The 21,356-nt window shown below is 42.5% G+C and overlaps 1 protein-coding gene across 4 annotated transcripts in view; it reads right to left on the bottom strand.

Moving 5' to 3' along the window:
- The window catches only part of ZNF385D (zinc finger protein 385D), a 382,863-nt gene extending 361,990 nt beyond the window's left edge, over positions 1 to 20,873 (bottom strand). For 3 of the 4 annotated variants that reach the window (XM_075586935.1, XM_075586937.1, XM_075586933.1), the window contains exon 1: positions 20,599 to 20,872. In XM_075586935.1, the coding sequence (XP_075443050.1) occupies positions 20,599 to 20,620 (22 nt within the window). In that variant the 5' untranslated portion in view covers positions 20,621 to 20,872. Of the gene's footprint in view, positions 1 to 20,598 lie in introns of all 4 variants that reach the window. The other variant, XM_075586934.1, reaches the window with a different exon arrangement.
- Between the last annotated feature and the right edge of the window lie 483 nt (positions 20,874 to 21,356).

Genomic DNA, 21,356 nt, shown 5'->3' on the forward strand with positions numbered 1-21,356 from the left:
TTCCGGAATGCAAGGATGGGAGGTTTGGGGAAGATTTTTTTTAATGTCACATACTCTGCCAGCATGGGTTGCAGATCTTTGATATTTTACGTATTCCCTCTAGGTTAGGGTTGTATGTGGCCACTAGTGGTATGCGTGTGGTAGGTTATTTCTGTCTGTATTGTAGCAGGTGTTCTCGTGGGGCTTTCAGTGCAGATGTAGTAGTTCTGGCAATAGTTTTTGGCTTGTATCCCTTCTGTCTCAACGATTCTGTCAGGGTTGTGAGATGCCTGTTTCTGTCTTCAGTATCAGAGCATATGCGGTGGTATCTTATAGACTGGCTGTGTATGATACCTCATTTTGTATGGGTGGGATGGAATATGGAGATGTGGAGGTAACTGCATCTGTTTGTTGGTTTATTGTATACAGATGTGTGTAGTTTGCCATTTTTCAGTGTTAATGTTGTACCTAGAAAGTTTACTAGGTGTGCTAAATAATCCATTTTGCGTTTAATTGATGGATGGAATGAGTTCAGGGACTCGTAGAATTGTTTTAGGTTTCCTTCACCCTCCGTCCATATTATAAACAGGTCATCAAGGTATCTGTAATATTTGTAAAGTTTGGGGGGGCATGTGATTAGGAATCTCTGTTCAAGATTTGCCATGAAAATATTGACATATTGCTGTGCCATCTTGGTACCCATTGCAGTCCCTATTAGTTTCCGTGTTGAAGCTGAAGTAGTTGTGTGTGAGGATGTATTCTATCAGTTTGGTAATTACTACAGCGCTGTATTTCTGATCCAGGGGAGATGTAAGGAATTGCAGATATGCCTCAATACTATCCTTGTGGGTGATGTTGCTGTAAAGGGATTCTATTTCCATGGTAATTAGCAGTGTGTTGGATGGTAGTTGGTTAACGTTGTTAAGGTTATTAAGAAAATCTGTGGTATCTTGTATGAAGCTGTTGGTGCTTGTGACTAAAGGTTTGAGGATATTCTCCACTAAGCCTCATATTTGTTCAGTGAATGTATCCATATCTGTTATAATTGGTCTTCCGGGGTTTCCTGGTTTGTGAAGTTTGGGCAGCATGTAGAAGATCTCCTCTGTAATCCGTTTGGTCAGTTGCTGTTTCATGCGGCTATATGCGGTATCTTCCATCATGAATAAAACAGAAATAGTCCAGTTGCGATAGTGCAGAATAAATTAGTACTTCAGTATTAGGTGATACCTTTTTTATTTGGACTAACAATTGATAGCACAGGACAAGCTTTCAAGAGTGTTCCTCTCTTCCTCAGGTCAACAGTACTGATTTACAAAGGATTCTATGGCTAAAAGAAAAATTAGGAAAGGAGAAAAAAAACAAAGATGTACTGTAGATAAGGTAGGGTGAGAAAGGGATGTTTGAAGACATTGGAAGGGTAATAAAACGGTGACAAACATCCTCCTGGCCTGCCATTTTTGATTTTGGCAAAATTGAGCAGCAAATGAGCATTAACCCAGCAGTTTTACTGGATCGTACAGCATGATTCATCACCTAGTTTTAGAATTAGCAGAAAGCCCTATTAATAGTTACTGTATGAGAAGTATTTGTGAAGATTTTACAAGCGGAATCATGCAATGGAACACAGCACAGTAACAGATAAAATGCTCCTCTTTCATTTTCTGATAGTAATTCGATTTGTGTGAGGTAATGCCGTGCCCTTTCGATTACATTTACATGATTTAAATGGACTTATACTCTATACTCTTATGTGCAAAGCTAACAGTACTAGAAAAAAGAAAAACGATTCTACAGAGATATCCTTTGTAACTTATTTCCTACTGCAGTAATACAGTACAAAGCAGCCATGGCAATGATGGGATTACTGTCACACATTTGGCCACCAATGCTTTATCCTGGCTGTTACTTATAGGCAAGTCTTTCTGCAAATGTGCATTTACAGGTGTATCACACATGTTTTAAGCTTTCTTGCACAGCCATGCATTTTGGGTTGCTATGGTTTCTCCTATGTAGCAGTGGGGATGTTTGGATTACAGTTCCTTGAAGAGTGACTTTCTTCTAAACAAAACATTCATAACATTTTAAACTATTGGTCAGACACAACACTGAAAATGAGAAATAAAAAACGTTAGTAATGTTATTAGTGTGAATACAATTTCGAGATGTGGGTGCGCTTGCTCAATGTATATAAAAAAAAAAGAACTATTTCATGTGTTTATGGGAGAGTGGGAGAATAAACTGATGAAACAGAAAAGAAACACATGTCAATGTGTAGTTACCGGATATATCTGAAATACTTTGTTTGTATTAGTAAATCAAACACTATTCCACATGAATAGCTTCACACCCCACTTCTCTCAGAAATATAGCTGACCCTCCTGTGCCCCCGAACAAAAGCTCAATTTACAGTTTATCATACTGATCCTTTCTCTCTTCACTTTTAAGACGCCTCCCTCTTGTTATTCCATGAGTCTATCTTAAAACAAAAGAATTTGTGACATGAATAATGAATGCTAGAGAGCATAGATTTTCAGTGTATCTATATCTTTCTACAGCAATATTTACAATCTGAATATGAATGAACTTTATAATCAAATCCAATTTGAAATACTTCATGTACAAAATGGGTATCACAACAACACTACCTTTCTTGCATGTTTCTAATCCATGCAGGAAGTAATCAGCTTTATAGCCAATGATTTTCAGTTAATTAAATAACCAAGTGTACTTTGTTTCAAGATCAATTGTTCCAATCTACCTGCAAATAGATAAGTATAAATAGAACTGTAATGAACACTATTTCATATTCATTCTTGTTGTGCTCTTTTAGTAGAATAAAAGCAAGATCAAACATGTGGAAGGAGAGAATCTATTAACCGTAACAGAAACGGATTGATTTTGTTTATTTCTAAACATTTTTTTTGTGGATTTATTCTGGAAGCCAGAGGGTCACGTGGTGATGACTTAGCTCAGATAGTGTCAACTCGGCCCTCTTTTCCAAGCACGACAAGGTCTGTTTCTTTTCTTACTTTATTTTGGAGAAAGCAGGGAAATACAGTCTCTTGTGTACAGGTGTAGGTCTAAATATCTCTGTGTGTGCTTAGTAGTAAAGGGAGGTGAAAAAATAATCTTGCAGTACCATTACAGGGGTTACAGCAAGGTATTCACGAGTCCAGAGGAATGGTGGAAAGGAAGTGCCAATGTATGCTGGGTAGTAAGATAGTCTGGGGACAGACCATCTGTGGGCAGAGCAGAGGGGGAGAAAGCAGACTAGCCCATTTGAGAGAAAAGTTGGGGCTGCTATGGCAACTCACAGGACTGTCTGGGGGAGCTACAACATGTAGCAATAATTTGCATCTTTAATAAAGCAAGCTGCTGGGAGAGGGGAAATGGCACTGTATTTATCACACAAGCACTGTGTTTGTGTGCAGAACCAAACACATACAGCTGGCACTAATAAGCTTGCAAGCAGGGCTGCGAGGAAAGGGAGGGGTGAAACAGAAGTGCAGACAGGGGTATTCCTGTTCCATGACACTCCCTGTCTGGTATCTGTAGATACCACTATATGACAGGCTATGTTGAACATATGTGCAATGCAAACATAACATAACAATGCAAAGGTCCATATTCCCATAGCAAGGTGATACCGGCCGGTACCACTGGCGTCAAAGTCCTTTGGCCAACCTTCCAGTAAGGGAAGCCAGGTGGGTGCACAGCTCTTGGTTGTTTGCAGATGGGAAAAAGCAGGCACTGGCAGCCACACAGGATCAGCAAATAAAGATTAGTAAAGAGAGCTAGTTCCCATACAAAAGTTTAATGGATACTACAAAAAGATTACAACAACATTGTGGGGTGCTGAGCCCCCCCACCAACGCGTTTCGAGCGAAACGCGTTGGTGGGGGGGCTCAGCACCCCACAATGTTGTTGTAATCTTTTTGTAGTATCCATTAAACTTTTGTATGGGAACTAGCTCTCTTTACTAATCTTTATTTGCTGATCCTGTGTGGCTGCCAGTGCCTGCTTTTTCCCATCTGCAAACTTTCAGGACCATAGAAAAAACGGATGCACACCCCCCTCAAGTGGATGAAGATACATCTACAGGGATGAGAAGGAGGACAAGCTGACTCTGAGTGAGTAATTATTTCAATCTACCATCTCACTATTTGGATATTATCTGGTTAATCTCCATTCCGACATTTATATGCTGGTTCACATATATGTGAGGTCCCTTACTGCAGTGATTGTGGGGACCCTAGTCCACTAGTCGGTTTATTATTGGAGCTATATCAGCAGCTTTCACCTATTCTACTTGGGCTTATTCAGCCATTCAACCACAGGGGGGTTGCACCACAGGATTCTCCTATCAAGATATATTTTTTGTCTTAAAAGGCTTTTTTTTGTAGCACCACACATTTGCTATTTTACCTTGCACAGCTCTTGGTTAGCTTGATGCACCACAATGTCTTTTGTAAGAGTCTCTGGCACTGTTTCCTTTTAGCCTTGTGAGAATACAGTCCTTTTGTCTCTGTAGTTTTATCCACAGAGTACATCCCCTTGTAAGTGTGCCAGTCGTGGTAGCTTGTCGCCCTATCACCTGGCGTTCGGCAGAAGGAGATGGCTTTTGGTTCCTTGCAGAAGCGGAACAACACTTCTGGAAGACTGGTTGTCGAATCTAGTCCAGTAAAGAGGGCGTCGTTCAGGGAGACTCCCTGAAACTGAGTGCTGGGGTTGAACATTACCCGGATTTGGTCGGGTTCCTGATGGTGGTAGGCCCCAGGTGATTGGAGGTACCGACATTCTTCACCTTCCTCCATTAGAGGTTCTGGCTTTGTGTGGCCGGTAAAGAATATCTTCTGGATGAAGGCCACAAAGTTGTTTTTGGTCTCTGGTTCCCTTTTTAGGTCACGGAGGTGCGAAGTGAACCTAGAGATGGCATGTTCTCCATTGTTTGGGAAGAGTCCTTTTGGTGAATGGGATGGTAGCGGAGTCGCCCAACTGCCTAGTCTGTCTTTAGAGAGCTCCTCGACAGTTAGCCTCGGGAATACTCTATCTTCCCTTGATGGCGTTCGTTTGCCGTCCCTTGTTGTTTGGAACGCTGTGCACCGTAGGTCATCGGTGCATTTTTCTTGCACGGGAACATCTCCACGTCGTTTGGTGAAACGCTTTTGTGTCTCTTTGTTTACTGCCATCGGGAGGTTATTGTCTCCCTGGACGTAACGAAGAACAGTCTCTTTTGCCCTAGTAAAACCCTTTATGAAATGTCTCTGTGGCTGTCTCTTTTAGATGTGTGAGAGGACAGTCCTTTTGACACTGTGGCTTCACCTGTGGGGCGCAATCTTTTGCGGCTATGCCAGCCGTGGCAGTTGGTTGCTTTGTCGCTTGATACTCTGTGGAGAGGAACCACTGTACACCTTAGTCGTGCCACTGCTCGCGAGAGGACTGTTTGATCGTTCATTGCCTTTTGGACGATCCCTTTGTCGGTCACCTTTGGGAGGTTACTTTCTTCCTTCGGTGGAATCGACTCATCATCCTTAGCTGTCTGGACTGCTGAGCATCCCAGGCCATTGTCACATCCCCCTGATGTGAGGATGTTTTTGTTGGTCTCAGGGGTATGACCTTGTCTCTTCTCTTCACTTGGCCCTTCGGTCACTTGGAGATGGCAAAGACATGGTTCAGAGAGAGATGTGTGTCCACATTCTGTCACCACCGTTCTGCGGGCATCAACGTAGTCTTGCCCGTGCTCTTTGTTGGTGCACGCATTGCCCACTATCAGCCATCATAGGTCAAGTCTTTTTGTGCGTATGGCGCGTTGTGGGGTCCGTTATGCTGTTTACGGACTTTATGTACCCTCATGATGTCCCTACCGAGCAGCAGCAGGATCTTGGCGCCTTGTTCTACCGGCCGGATGTGGTTGGCTATTCCTTTGAGGTGGGGGTAATGGAGTGCCACGTCTGGTGTGGGAATCTCGTCCCTGTTTGTGGCCATGTGGTTGCACTCGATGAGTGTGGGAAGGGGCATGTTCACTTTGCAGTCTATTGAGCATATGGTGTAGCCATTCACTCTTCTCCCTGTGGTCTCCATTCGCCCTGCACATGTTCTGAGAGTGTAAGGAGAAGCACCGTCTTGTATGTTAAACATGTCGAAGAACTCTGACCTGACCAGCGATCGGTTGCTCTGGTCGTCGAGGATTGCGTACATCCGAATAGCCTTCTCAGGTTGTCCCGGGGGGTGCACTGCGACAAGGCATGTTTTGGAGCAGGATATTTTGTCACCTTCTTTTCCGCAAACTTCAGTGCGCTGAGATGTGATGGATGTTGGTTCTCCTTCTCCTTCCTCCCCGCCATGCTCCGGTACGTTGGATGGGTTCTTGAGTTGGTGGAGTGTCAGCGCCTCTGGGTGTAACGATGTCACGTGCTTGTCACTTTCGCACACTGTGCATTTGATCTCTTCTTTACAGTCCCTGGCTAGGTGAGTCGTGGAACCGCAGCACCTGAAGCAAACTCTGAATTCTCCAAGTAACCTCTTGCGTTCCTCTAGGGACTTCATCCTGAACCCAAAGCACTTGTTGAGTGGGTGTGGCTTCTTGTGTATGGGACATTCCCTGTTTGGGTCCCTTGGTTCCTTGTCTCCGGCGACCGACTGATCGGGAGTAGTTTGGGTATTGGGAGGCACGTCCATCCTGCGGACCGAGATGGGTGTTTTGGTGTTACCATATCTCGTCGCTGGTCTATTGTTCCTCAGACTGCTTGCACTGTATGTGGTTTGCGCACCTAAGATGAAACTGGGGTCGTTCCTTGTCCTGGCTGCTTCGCGAATGAAGCTCAAGAAAACTGAGAATGGGGGGTAGACGACTTGCTACTCCCTTTTGTATTTGGAGCCTTGTGAGATCCATTTTTCTTGGAGGTTGAAGGGTAGCTTCTCCAGGATGGGTCTCACTCCACGAGCTGAGTCTAGGACGTTGAGACCTATTAAGGAATGGTCTTTCCTTGCGAACTCCAGTTCTTGCAGCAAGTCTCCAAGATCTCGTAACTTCGAGTAGTCTTTAGTTGTGATCTTGGGGAAGCTGTTGACTCTTTTGAAGAGCGAATCCTCGACGGCTTCGGGGCTGCCGTAGGAGTCTTCTAGCCTTTCCCATACTAGGTCAAGACCTACTTGGGGTTGGTGCGCGTTCGCTGCCCGCAGTCTATTCGCGTACTCTCTGGATTCGTTCCCCAGGAACTTGAATAGCAGGTTGAGCTCTTCCCTTGCTGAGAAGTCCAAGCTGTTGATTGCGTCTTTGAACGTGAACTTCCACGTCCGGTAGTTCTCAGGGCGATCGTCGAAGCAGATGAGCCTTGCTTGTACCAGGTCGCGCCGGATCATATACTTGGCTATGTCTGTCAGGCCTGAGGCATCGGCGTGTTTGTCCCGTTCTGAGGTTTTTGCTGGGAGGGTCCGTGCGGTAGCCTCTTCCTTGGCGTGGACGCGTGATGACTGCTGTTCGGTGTGAGGGGCTGTGTTTCCCCGTGTGGGCGTACCTGGATGGCGAGCCCGTTGTAGTGCACCCGTGTGCGCGCTGGCGTGTGGATCACTGTTGCGGCTGTGGCTAACCCAGGCAGCATGTGCCATTGGCGGAGCAGCGTCTCCTCCTCGTATACCTAGCAAGTCTTCGGTGTCTGTGGTGTCACTCCCTCCGTGTTGAGATGGTGCGCTGGTGTTTACGCTGAAGAGGCTCCTTACGTAGTCTTCAGTGCGTTGGGCTGGATCCTCTGAGGCTATCCGTCTGTACGGTAGCTCCCCGCCGTCCTCTCTCGCAGCTGCTTCTAGGACTTCGGCTTGGGCTATGGCGGCAGCGGTATCCTCTTCTTTGCTTAGAGCCTCTAGATCCGCGTCTAATTCGGCCTTTCTACGCGCATTGGCAGCGGCGGCGGTAGCAGCGGCGGCCTGCTCCTCCTCTTCTATGCGCGCCTTTTCTGCCCTTACGGCTGCCTCTCTCCGACCATATTCGGCCCTGGCACGTGCGGCCTCTGCGGTGGCTCGCGCCTTGGTATCGTTTGCGCTTGCGCTAGATGCGTGAGACTGCGCTAATCTTGCTGACCTTGATGAGTGTCTGGATGTGCTGGAGCGCTGTGATGCAGTTTCCAGCAAAAGGTCCTTTCTCTGGTCTTCGGCCTCAGTGATAGTGGTCTGCACGAAGCCGTCACGCTCCAGGTCAGTTGCCTCCTGCTGGTCACGTTCGCTGAGGCTTTCCTCCATGTTAATTCTTTTTAGGTATGCGAGATATGTTTGTGACAGCATTTGGTAACGTTTGTGACTTGACCTCAATTGGGCTATAGCTTGCCTAATTTGTTTCTCCTGATCGCTAGTACTTGCAACGTTACATATTTCACTTTTCGCGGTGTCCTTCAATGTCAGTCTCATATTTTTCGCGGGCCTTTTGTGTCAGTGTGACTGTCCGTTTGGGCCTTGCGCCTGCCCGCGCCTGTTGCACTTGCGCAGTGGTCTCTGTGTCTGAGTGATCGCTTTCCTGCGTGATGTCTGGTGAGGCTCTGAGTTCTGCCATGCTGTAGGTGTGTGTGGGCCTTTTGCCAGTGCGTGTGGCGTGCGGTCTTTTACCTTGTCAGTGATGGGCGTCTGTCTCAGATGATGCCGAGCGGTGTCCTGCAGCGTGCAGCGTAGGGGTAGCTGTACTCACAGGTGTCCGGTGGCTCTGACCCGTGTCCTGGTGGGTGTCCGGTAGCGTGGCCCTTGATGGCGCTAGCCGTGGGGACGTGCGCAGGGGTAGGTGAGATGGTGGCTCCTCACTATGGGGCTGTGCAGAGGGTGAACTCAGACAGAGAAAAGGCAGTTAGGTTTTGTGTGAGAAGCACTGTTTGTTGAAAAGCTGCTGTGCAGTGTAGGCTGCTGCTTGTCTATTAAGGCTGCAGGCTGTGTGCAGTTGAGCTACTTGGTGCTTCCTTTGTCTGTAGAGGCTGCCCTATTTTATCATGGAGTCTGGAGTAGCATCTCCTGTAAGTATCTGTAAGGCACACGATATATTTTCACTATTCTGGAAGCCAGAGGGTCACGTGGTGATGACTTAGCTCAGATAGTGTCAACTCGGCCCTCTTTTCCAAGCACGACAAGGTCTGTTTCTTTTCTTACTTTATTTTGGAGAAAGCAGGGAAATACAGTCTCATGTGTAGAGGTGTAGGTCTAAATATCTCTGTGAGTGCTTAGTAGTAAAGGGAGGTGAAAAGATAATCTTGCAGTACCATTACAGGGGTTACAGCAAGGTACTCACGAGTCCAGAGGAATGGTGGAAAGGAAGTGCCAATGTATGCTGGGTAGTAAGATAGTCTGGGGACAGACACTATGTGGGCAGAGCAGAGGGGGAGAAAGCAGACTAGCTCATTTGAGAGAAAAGCTGGGGCTGCTATGGTAACTCACAGGAGAGTCTGGGGGAGCTACAACATGTAGCAATAATGTTGCATCTTTAATACAGCAAGCTGCTGGGAAAGGGGAAATGGCACTGTATTTATCACACAAGCACTGTGTTTGTGTGCAGAACCAAACACATACAGCTGGCACTAATAAGCTGGCAAGCAGGGCTGCGAGGAAAGAGGGGGGGGGGTGAAACAGAAGTGCAGACAGGGGTATTCCTGTTCCATGACAGGATTCTTAGAAATATTCAGTGATGCCAAACACTCTAAAAGAAGGCAGCAGCCGCCAGCACCATTTCTATTTGTATAAATGACATTATTGCCTTAGAGCATGTTATAGACCACAATAAAATGTAAAAGTTGCAAGAGCATACCTACAGTATGCAGCAGCATGATAGGAGAGGTTACAGCAAATGCAAAAACATTTTCCAAAATTGGTAATGGAAACATTTGAATAGCATTATAAACCTGTCTGCTGTTTAAATGCTTGAAGGTTTTAATAGTAATAATGTATGCTGTGTTTCAAGTAAAAATCACAACAGGACATCTTGGCTTCTTATTGTTCCCAATGATTCGTGGGATTTAAATACCCGGAAGTAACGGCACTACCTTTACCGGTAAGTATCTCAGGAACCACTGAGTCCACGCAGCTGAAATTAGCCTGGTTCAGTTCCAGGGACACCCTCCTTCCTATTCTAATAATAAAAAAGGGGGGTCAGAGGGGAACTGCTGCTTTAATGTGCTGTGTAGTCACCGATGAGCCATGCTGATTGGCTCTGGAGCTCCTTCCTATTCTAATAATAAAAAAAGGGGGATCAGAGGGGAACTGCTGCTTTAATGTGCTGTGTACTCACCGATGAGCCATGCTGATTGGCTCTGGAGCTGCTGCTGAAAAAGCAAAACCTGTGCCGCCAGAGGCAGTGTTAATTCTCTGGTGTCGGGGCAGCCACAACTTGCCCCAGTGCCGGAGACATCAAGTCAGGCTACATCTGTAAGTTACTGTACATTAAGGCTACATCTGTAAGTTATTGTACGTTAATCATAACTCTTTATTCACTAAAACAAATCATGTGAACTAAACCAGGGTTTTACTCCCGTTAAAAGCATGGCATTATTTGTAACGGCTGCTATTTTAAATGATATGCAAATCAGCTCATTAAAGCTTAAATGATATTCATCTCAGATTCACAAAGCTCCATTAAGGTTCAAACTGGGAAATAATGCTACAGTATTTAAGGCTGCATCCATGGAAGGACAGGCAGCGCTGCACCGTGCGGACGCTCTGCGATTAGCCCCGGGATCCTCAATGAGGATGTCTTGAGAGGGAGCTCACGTGAGCCTCCTTAGGCGTGCTGAGGCGTTGAGATTTTCAGCCGACAGCCGAAACTGTTTTTCAGCGCGCTGTCGGCTGAAAACCTCCAATCACAGCAAAGCACTGTCAACGTTGGCGCCGTGACATTGACGTCGGTGCGTCGCGGGCTGTTGGCCCAGCGACATCACTGCCCCGCCTCCCGATCGCGCATGCTGGCTCGCCTGCCAGTCCATGGAATCGCTCCTGACCGGGCAGGCGAGCCTCAGCGTCAGCGCGGAGGAGCGCGGGCTGAGGCTCAATGGACGCAGCCTAAGTCATACCTATCTCTGGTATTTCCTGGAGTGGGAGAGGGTGGGCACACTCACTTATATACCCTACCTCCAACTTGATAAACCTATACTCCACATGGTGAGATACATACAATACAGTATGAACACACCTGAGGTACCTGAGAAATATGCTTATTTAAATGATTTTAATATATTTAGCATATTTCTGACTTTAAAAAGTTAGAATGCATAGACATTTATGAGATAACTTTTGTTTTTGAATCAGTAAGACGGAAACCTGCAAAGATGTTTCTAATGTTTTTTTCACTATGCTTGTATATCATTTTAGCAATATATCAGAACACACATATATGTCATGTAATTTTCAACCAGAGAAAAACTGGCAATCAGAATACACTAAAGTGTCATATTTGTATGCAAAGAGGCTGGCTAAGCTGTTCCAGTATTTTTTTTTTAAATGATCTCCTCAGTAATAAAAATGACACACAAAGCTTTGAAAATAAGTGGAATGTCTCAGTGCTAATTTACATTGTACGCTGATTATTATTCAGACTGGAGACCAGAGTTATAGTTTCAACAAGGAACCTTTGAACAGATTGAACAGTGAACCTTATTTGTAGGTCTTATTGCTTTTTGCATTCGATGCCAACAGGAGGCTTTTATAGCACCTAAAATTGGTTGCTGCCTGGAATGAGAGGTAGGGAAATGGAGTAATATCTGCTCATGACATATTACTTACAGCATTTACTTTGTATGCATTCCTAAAGATAATATAGTTCTGGGTATGAGGTATGTAGGTGAGTACACACACACACACACACACACATACTGTACACAAGTAACTCCCCCTGCCCGGCTATAAGGGACTTTACATAAATGTCTTTACTATTAGCCACTCAGGGTATATACAGTATTACCTTTGTCAGGGGTGTTGATTCACACCAGCTGGGTGTACTTTGCAGATGTTAAAGAGGAGCGTCAGGAACTTTGTAGTTATGAACAGGACGTGCTTCATTGATAATTTACAGGTTACAACTTCATCTCCATGTGCATTATTGCATCCCTGAAGAGGCACATTCTTAGAACTGGTTACATGAACAATATCTTTAAAGTTGTTCTTCTTTTAGTACTGTATTGCTATCTTCTTTCAGGGTCCCTTACTTGGGCTAACTGCATACTTGACTCAGAATTACTTCACTCGCTCTTTAAAGTTTCCTGAATGAGGTAACAGAGAGCATGGTCTACTTATCCTGGCTTATTTCCTTCTCTTGGGGGTGCTCACCACAGGGATCTTCTGCACACTTCTTTCCCTGGGGACTGCTCACCACAGGGATATACTGGCCCTTCTCATTCCCTTTGGGATGCTCACACAAAGGGTCAGGTCTTCCGGCGTCTGCCTGCTTCTCTATTAGAATTGTCCCAGAGCTACAGATTGGGCAGCTCCTGTTTTGTTGGAGCCTGCACTTCTCTTCTTACTTATTATAGGGAGCCTAACTAGAAGGGCACTTCCCTATCAACAAAACAACAAAGGGCTGTTACTATTAATATACAATTTATTTATGTTGCTATTGTAACACATGTTTCCCCCCCCAACCTCACTTAGGGACCAGTGTATGGGAGTGGGCGCATTACCAGGATTGTATGGTGCTCTACCTGTAGGTTTACAGGAGGTCTGAGCTGTCTGCCAGATGGTAAAGAGACAGGAACAGGACTGGCTCGCACAGGTCTGTGGGTTCTTCATGGAGGTGTCAGTGCCTCCAGTGGTGATGGAACCCACGGAGTGTAGGTGTCAGCCCCCATCACTGCACAATTACCTGCCCAGTAACTGACACCAGAGGCAGAGGTATCTTGAAAGGTATTTTATTGCAGGGCATTCTGCATCAGCTCTTCTAGCAGCATATATCACACTCCACTTGCCCCAGGCTGTCTAGACGGTGCACCTTAATCAATAGTGCTCTGATCAAGGTGATCTTTAGGCTAGCCAGCCTAAAGTGAGCAAGCTTGCCCCGTCATGGGAAAGACTTACAGCTCCCACCTCACTCCCTGAGAAGCAGGGAGAAAATACCTCGCCAGGGCTCAGAGAGGAACACCCTCACCATCCTTACTCCAGGAGGAGCAGGGGGCAAAGACTACCTCACACCCTGAGGAGCAGGGAGCAAAATACTACATTTCCTCACACCATGTGGTGCAGAGGCAGACTCTCTCCTAACTTTTGGCTATTCCCATAGAAAACTCTGGAAGGGGCGGGCTCATGGACTGTACCCACCAACAAGGGGGTGGTACAAAGGCCATGAGGCACCACCTACCTTCCTTCACTTTCTGGGGAAGCAGAATGGGATCAATGGCCCATAGATTAACCTGCTAAGGTCTTGATCTTAACAGCACTTACATAGCAGATACACTATGTGGAGAGAAACAGGTACAGGTGGACATACTCTCTTATACTATATACAGGTGATACCTCTTCATTCTCTCCTCCAGAGGTCTGAGGGCAGAATCCGCCTGCGCTCCTATTTGTCACCTCTCCCTTACTCCCTGTCACTAATCAGGAAAGGGGGGAAGAAAGCCTCTGCTTGTGTATTGTTACACACCTCCTCTAGAGGGACATGTGTTCAGCATACAACTCCTTTAACCCACAAAGTAACCCTCAGTAACCTCCATTGGCTATATGATTTACTGTGGAGGGTTTTTGTCACTTTTTTTACCCACCATAACTTAACTAAGTATACATGCATACATACATACATACCTGCATACATACCACATCTATTACTGTCTTTGATGGATTTAGCAACCTAAAGATCACATTGGTTAAACGCATTGGTTGGCATTGCAGTTCATGTCATGCACACAAACAGTACGCCTATACTTACACTACTTACAAGGAACGATAAAAATACTTGCTCACTAGTTTGGCACCTCTGGTTCTGGTATTCAAGCCTGTGTACAAATAACTTTTCAGAGGTTGGTCCAGCCAGCCCCGAGTTTATATCTACCAACCTTACTCTGAGTTAAATACATAAAATATGGAGTGGTTGAATCTGCTACAAGTATCTAGAAGATAAGCACGATCAATGCGAGACATGTATTGTACTACCTTAACTACACAGACACAGTCACCGACACTGTTAGAAGCTATCACTGGTGTGTGTGTGTGTGTATGTGTAAATATATATATATATATAGGCTTTTAATTCTTTTTTTTTGCTATATACAGTGTATGTATATACAGTTGTGTGCTAAAGAAAGTACACTCTCTTGGAATTCTATGTTTTTACATATCAGGACATAATAACAATCATTAGCAGGTCTTAAAATTGGGTAAATACAACTTCAGATGAACAACAACACATGACATATTACACTGTGTCATGATTTATTTAACAAAAATGGAGACGGCAGGTGTGAAAAACTAAGTATACCTTATGATACAATAGCTTGTAGAACCACCTTTAGCAGCAATAACTTGAAGTAATCGTTTTCTGTATGACTTTATCAATCTCTCACATCGTTGGAGGAATTTTGGCCCACTCTTCTTTACAACGTTGCTTCAGTTCATTGAGGTCTGTGGGCATTTGTTTATGCACAGCTCTCTTAAGGTCCAGCCACAGCATTTCAATCGGGTTGAGGTCTGGACTTTGACTGGGCCATTGCAACACCTTGATTCTTTTCTTTTTCAGCCATTCTGTTGTAGATTTGCTGGTGTGCTTGGGATCATTGTCCTGTTGCATGCCCCAATTTCGGCCAAGCTTTAGCTGTGGACAGATGGCCTCACATTTGACTCTAGAATACTTTGGTACACAGAGGAGTTCATGTTCAACTCAATGATTGCAAGGTTCCCAGGTCCTGTGGCTGCAAAACAAGTCCAAATCATCACCCCCTCCACCACCATGCTTGACAGTTGGTATGAGGTGTTTGTGCTGATATGCTGTGTTTGGTTTTCGCCAAACGTGGCGCTGTGCATTATGGCCAAACATCTCCACTTTGGTCCCGTCTGTCCAAAGGACATTGTTCCAGAAGTCTTGTGGTTTGTTCAGATGCAACTTTGCAAACCTAAGCCGTGCTGCCATGTGCTTTTTAGAGAGAAGAGGCTTTCTCCTGGCAACCCTTCCAAACAAACCATACTTATTCAGTCTTTTTCTAATTGTACTGTCGTGAACTTTAACATTTAACATGCTAACTGAGGCCTGTAGAGTCTGAGATTTGTAACTCTTGTGTTTTTTTGCAATTTCTATGAGAATTGCACGGTCTGATATTGGGGTGAATTTGCTGGGACGTCCACTCCTGGGTAGATAGGCAACTGTCTTGAATGTTTTCCACTTTTGAATAATCTTTCTCACTGTATAAAAAAATTTGGGAGGAGAGGGGGGAAATATGGGCCACGGTAACTGCAGAACGTTTTCAGAGGCAGAGCTGTCAATCACTGCTCTGCTTCCCGAAGTTGTATCACATAAATGCTCTGGATGGGTGCAGGTAGGGGAAATTGAGATATAGATACACACACTAAGTAAAGAGTGGGTATATGCACGTTTCTGTACCCCGGCCGATTATATGAGAATGATACTATCATTATTATCACTTCAATATCATTGTATCACTGGTTAGATCACTGGCTAGGCAGTGAGCACTGGCCTAGTGTCCTTAAGTAATTGGGGCCGGCCACAGCCTACAATGTAGTTGTCATTTGATGAAAGATACGAAGAGATTTTGCAACCAATTGTGATACAGTATGATTATATTTTCTCTAGGGTTAAGGCAGAGATGGGGGAGGGTCAGTGAAGAGACAGTGTGGATGCTGTGTTTGCAGAAAAGAAGCATGGAAGTGTGCTAAAAGTATTACCAGTATGAGCAGCACTCAGTAACAGCAAAAAGATACGGTCATAGAGAAGCCATTATTAGCTGCAGTTGAACAAGGCGGTATATGTGTTCCCTATTCCTTTCCAAGCCTAGGCTTCTAATGGGGGTGCGTTGGGGCGGCGAGTGGACCTGTTTTACTATAATCCCAATAGCTATATATACCACCCCAAACACACCTTTATACAACATATGGAGAGACACCTGTACACAAAAAGGAGCACACCTGAGATAATGGGATATATGCTAATTTGGATATTTGGATATGAAAAGTATATTTTTAAATTACTTAAATTAGCATTTAGCCTTGGTATCTCAGGTGTACTCCTTACTAGTATACACCAATGCTGATATTATCCTTGGGCTTTAGCTACGATTCAGAAAGCTTTCTCTCAAAAGTTTTCATCTGGACTCTTAAAGTTTCATGCAATTTTGACAAACTAAATGTAGTATATAAAGCAATTAGTTCACAAACATCACCTGGGGAGCCACCAGAAACACCAGGTTTAAGGAATAACCAACACATTTGCACCCAGGTAGATGCAAAATAAAGCATGTTAAGTTCAGAGCCCTGAAAACTGATTTGAGAACCACCAGCTTAGGTTTTTTACTACTGTCCTAAATATCTGCATTGGTAGTATTTCTTGGTGGTAAAATAAGATAAAACCATGGTAGACAAATAGAAAAAAAGTGGATCCTCTTTTGCATTTGTAAGTCTATAATATTTGTCGATATGTTTATTCATTTTTACTGCTAGATTTTGTTTCTATTATTATTATTTCTTCATATGATACCATCACAGGCTTGTAAAATTATAAAATAAAAATGTAAAATGGTTTTTTCTCTTGCATTGAGCTGACGGTGTAAACAGCGCGGTACATAAGATTTTTTTTTGTATGCATGAGTTAGGTTTACAATCTATTAAGTATTTTGGTGCCTGGGATAAAGGAACTTGCCCAAGGTCACAAAGAGTTGATACTGGGATCTGAACCAAGCTTATCTGCTTCAAAATCAGTGCCATTAGTTTTCAGGGTTAGTGCCTTTACTTACTGAGCCACACCTCCAACTTCTGTATGAGTCCTGCAATCCTCATTATACTTGCCAAGCTTTCTAAGCTGCAGATTGTCATTTCATTTTGGCCAGCGTCGATGTAAGTTTTATGAAGAATTGGAATAAAACAAATGGTCACTGTCATTTGTGCACAGCCATACTACCCTTTGCCCCAACATCTACCTTTCCTTTTCTATGAATGGGTGACCTTTCCATCAAGCCCTATTAATATTTGTCACTGTAACAGCTTGGTTTAATATGATCTGCAGCAGCTCAGTAGTCCTGCATTCTCAGCATGTTGTCAGTTGCGACCCATCTGAGTCAGAAGCGTAGATGTACAAATTCAAGAGTGGCAGTATCTTTACTAAAACCAAAGCTTGTGCTTCAAATTAATTCACATACATATATCAGTGAAGTTACATGCTTCTCATTATGGGACCACAATCACCCCCTTGTTTCTGTTTCTGTTTAAACCCTTGTTTTTAGAGGCTTAGAAATGTTCATCTACAAATCAGATCAGACAGAAACTATAAATAACGTCTAATGCAAAAAAAATTGAAGTTAACTCTTAAATTGCGAATGGTGTAATTTGAAAAATATGCTTTTGATAGCGGCCACATTTGGCATATCATCAACCTGGAAGTATAACCATAAGTATATAACCTACTTTGAAAAAAAACAGTATTACATTGAATGTTTGCTGTAGGATTTGTGACAGTGAAACATGAGCTCTTTTTACTGTTCTATTAAGAATGTTTACCCCATCTCACTTTTTATGTGGACAATACTATTGGCAATAATTTATTGAATAAGAAAGTTGGCTTTTATACAATTAGGATAAAATATGATGTGAAGAATATTTTACAAATGATTTCATATACATTTACACACAATGGGTAACAGTGGACTAAATAAAGCATATTCAGTCTTTAATAACTCCTCACTGACAAGTACCAGTGAAAACTCTTTGGAGATGGTGATTATTGAAGAGTGCTAGTAGCCGTATTGGCCAAAGAAAGAGTAAGATACTTTGTAGGTTGTGATACATTTTAATGGACCAGCATATCAACCATACAAGGTTGCCTTGTGCATAAGCTTTCAAGACTGCAGAGGGATCTTCATCAGATAAGTGATGAAATGGTGAGAAGAATTACAATGTAGCTGTTTGCAAGCTATTGAGACATGACTACTTTTGCAATAGAGCACTGCAGAAGAAACATTAAGTTCAGGTAATCTACCTATTTTAATGGGAAAAAAATCTGGATTCATGAATCAAAAGGAAAGTAAAATAAAGCTGAATTATCATTATTTGGGGCACTGGAATTTTTGTGTGACATTTACTGATGGACCTTACACCATTGGTTTAATGCAAGATTAACATTTGTCTTCCATTATGTTATAAACCAGCATTTTAGAATATGCATTCTAATGCTTTATAAAATTCATAAAAAAAATCATTCCTGTGAATGTTGACAATTAAGCATGTAAAAAGTAGTATGGTGGTTAGTATAAGAGGCTTTGTAGGTGATGTAGGATTTTGATACAGAACAGCAGAATCAAATAGCAAAGGGATAAATGCTTCAAGTCATCCTTCATTTGCCCTTCAGTAGCTCACATACTGCAACGGAATTAACACAATTGCATTACAAATATGTTTTCAAGGAACTAGTTTGGGTTTCACTGCAAATGATTTTGTTTTTCTCAGTAAATGTTGCTTGTACTGTGCACAACCTTGTCTTGCTATTCTGCTCTATGCCCCAAGTAAGCTATTTTACTTGATTTAGTAAAGCACAGAACTAGAAAGTAAATTTGGCGAGAAAAATATATAACAGTGAAGTGAATTACATTGCAATCGAGTAATTTCTGCAAGAACAGACAGCATATTGTACATTCAACAGAAATGTCGTTTCTATTAGTATAGATGCTTTAATATATCACAAGTTCTATCATTGTTATTGGTTGTACGTGTCAGCATATGCCTATTGTTGCAGCTGTTCACTTTAGATCACTTACAAGAAAAGCATATTACTGTACATGTGAAGTACTGCAACTTTAGAAAATTCCCCATGCATAATCATACTGTGCATAAACTTACGGTTCATTTGATATTGCAATGCATGACAAAAGGCATTTATATTATCCTTACAGATGTGCAGGAATTATCTAAAAAAAACAATGCATTTAAACTGTTTCATCTATATTATGAATTTGGCATTCCCAGTAACTTTTGCTACCAATAACATACATTATGAAATTGATGCAGTAGTTACATGAACAAATGATAATGCACATTCAGAGTGTATTACTTCAAAACGTTTTAAACATATGGCAACATTCCTGACTTTTTGTGTCATTAATCCAGTTCCTCTATTTCTAATCAGTACAAAACCAATATCTTCTGCATAGAAGAAGGGTTACCAGAGAAAATTCCCTCATAATGTACAGTAACTTCACCTTATCAGTGGTACTCAACAGTCTCATTTTTGAGATCAAGACTTTAAACCCTCCTTCCTAAATGTATGACAGATGACCATCAAAGCGTCACAAACTGGTACCAGCATCAAACAGTTTAATAATTTTAATCCAAACGATCCCATTTAAAAAAACACCTAAAACACATGTTGCTTAATGAGTCAAAACATGCGATTAACAATTTATTTAAAAAAATTAAGCATTGTTCAGTTCCACTCAGTGCATAGGAAACACAACTTCAATATATAATGTAGATGAAAGAAGTATATGATTATTGACAAAGTTTTCTTAAAGTTTTGTAACTATTAAATTGATATAATGTGATTTGATAAAGGAACTGTATATGATGACAGTAGGAACATTTCCATAATAATTTGTATATTTTCTATAAACATATTTGACTCCCCAAAATATTGTCTCCATTCTTGTTTGTGTGGGTTTTCATCTTAAAATGGTATTAATGTATGCTCAAGGTAGTGAATTTGCTCAGATATATGATGTACACAATACATACTGTATATACTTAGCTTTTACCATTTGTAAACTAAACTAATACATCTTAACAGTACAATGCCTCGTACAATACAGTACTGTAGTACTGTAGGAGACACTGCTTTGCACTGTACACAACTAAAACATGTTTCAGTTGCATACAGTCTACAGGCAGGTATTGCTGAGTTTAGTGGACGTTTTCAGAGCAAAAATAAAACCAAACTACACACACACGTTATTAAATAGCTTTGAGATCTCTAAAGGGTTATCATATTTCTCAGCGTATTTTATGGCTCTTTCTGCTTGTCTTCTTGAGTCATAATAATAAGTGGGAATCTGCTAGGCGCAGGGTTCCTCTCAAACACAGCATTAGGAATTAGAAAATGTTCCCCTTTTTCAGATTTCCATTTCAACACCTTCTAACAAAAAAAGCAATTGTATTACCCTCCAATTTAAAATCTTTACTATGGGTTTGTTATAGCGTTAACTTCGTTCCTAACTTTCTGTTCTGCTGTAACATAAAACAATATGTAGCCCAAACACAAGTTCATTTAGACAGCCCTTAGGAACCCTGACCCTCTGTGAATATCAGCTACATTAAACCATTACAGAGATCAACGCACATACTAAAGAACAATAAGAAAAACAAAAACACTGTTCAATAGTAGGTCAATGCTCACCCCCTTGTCAAAACAATTTCTATCACTGAGCATGTTTAAGTTAAAGAATAATCAAAGACAACACTTACCAAAATACATTATGTTTTTCATTCCAATCACAAGCCAGCTGCTGTCTATTTTGCATTAGCTCCCGCACAAGCCTGACATGTGAAACAGGGCTCTTTCATTCTACAGTAGGAGGAACATTTTCCAGCATTGCAACAGTGATCACATTCACTGGGTCTTCTCTTCAGGATGAGTGCTTTGCAGTACAGGCAGTCTTATCCCTGATACAATCCCTGTCTGATTTAGCATTTACTCTGGCTGCATGCTGCACTGCCCATTCCTACTGTAATCTGACTCCTCCTTGTGATGCCCTTGCAGTGCATGTGACCAGTTCTAAGAGTACTACAAACGGATTTTTTTTGCCTTCACTGGCTCCTTTAGAGGTGTGGTAATATCCTGTTAAGATAAGCGTAGGCTTTTAGAAATCTTATCAACCTGTTTCTCATTTGTTAGCAGTACATTTCTTCTATTCATGATCATGACATGCAAAGTTTAAAATCATTGCCTGCATTGCTCAAATGGAAAATGCATTCAAGGAAAGTTGATAAGATAAATAACTCAAATTAACTGATATCACCACACACACTTAGGTAAATTGCAGCAGTTATTAATGTAAATTCAGTATATACTGTAAGTAATGCATCAAATCCAGATTTATTACTAGGTTCTATTTTCAATGGGGCTAATTGCAAAGTGAAGTGCGTACTTGTTATAGTGTACCATGCATACTTTGCCTGCCTGACATTGAATCTGATGATCCAAGCCAGTGGTTTCACCCTCT

Source organism: Ascaphus truei, chromosome 2, assembly GCF_040206685.1.
Source record: "Ascaphus truei isolate aAscTru1 chromosome 2, aAscTru1.hap1, whole genome shotgun sequence".
Lineage (NCBI taxonomy): Eukaryota > Metazoa > Chordata > Amphibia > Anura > Ascaphidae > Ascaphus > Ascaphus truei.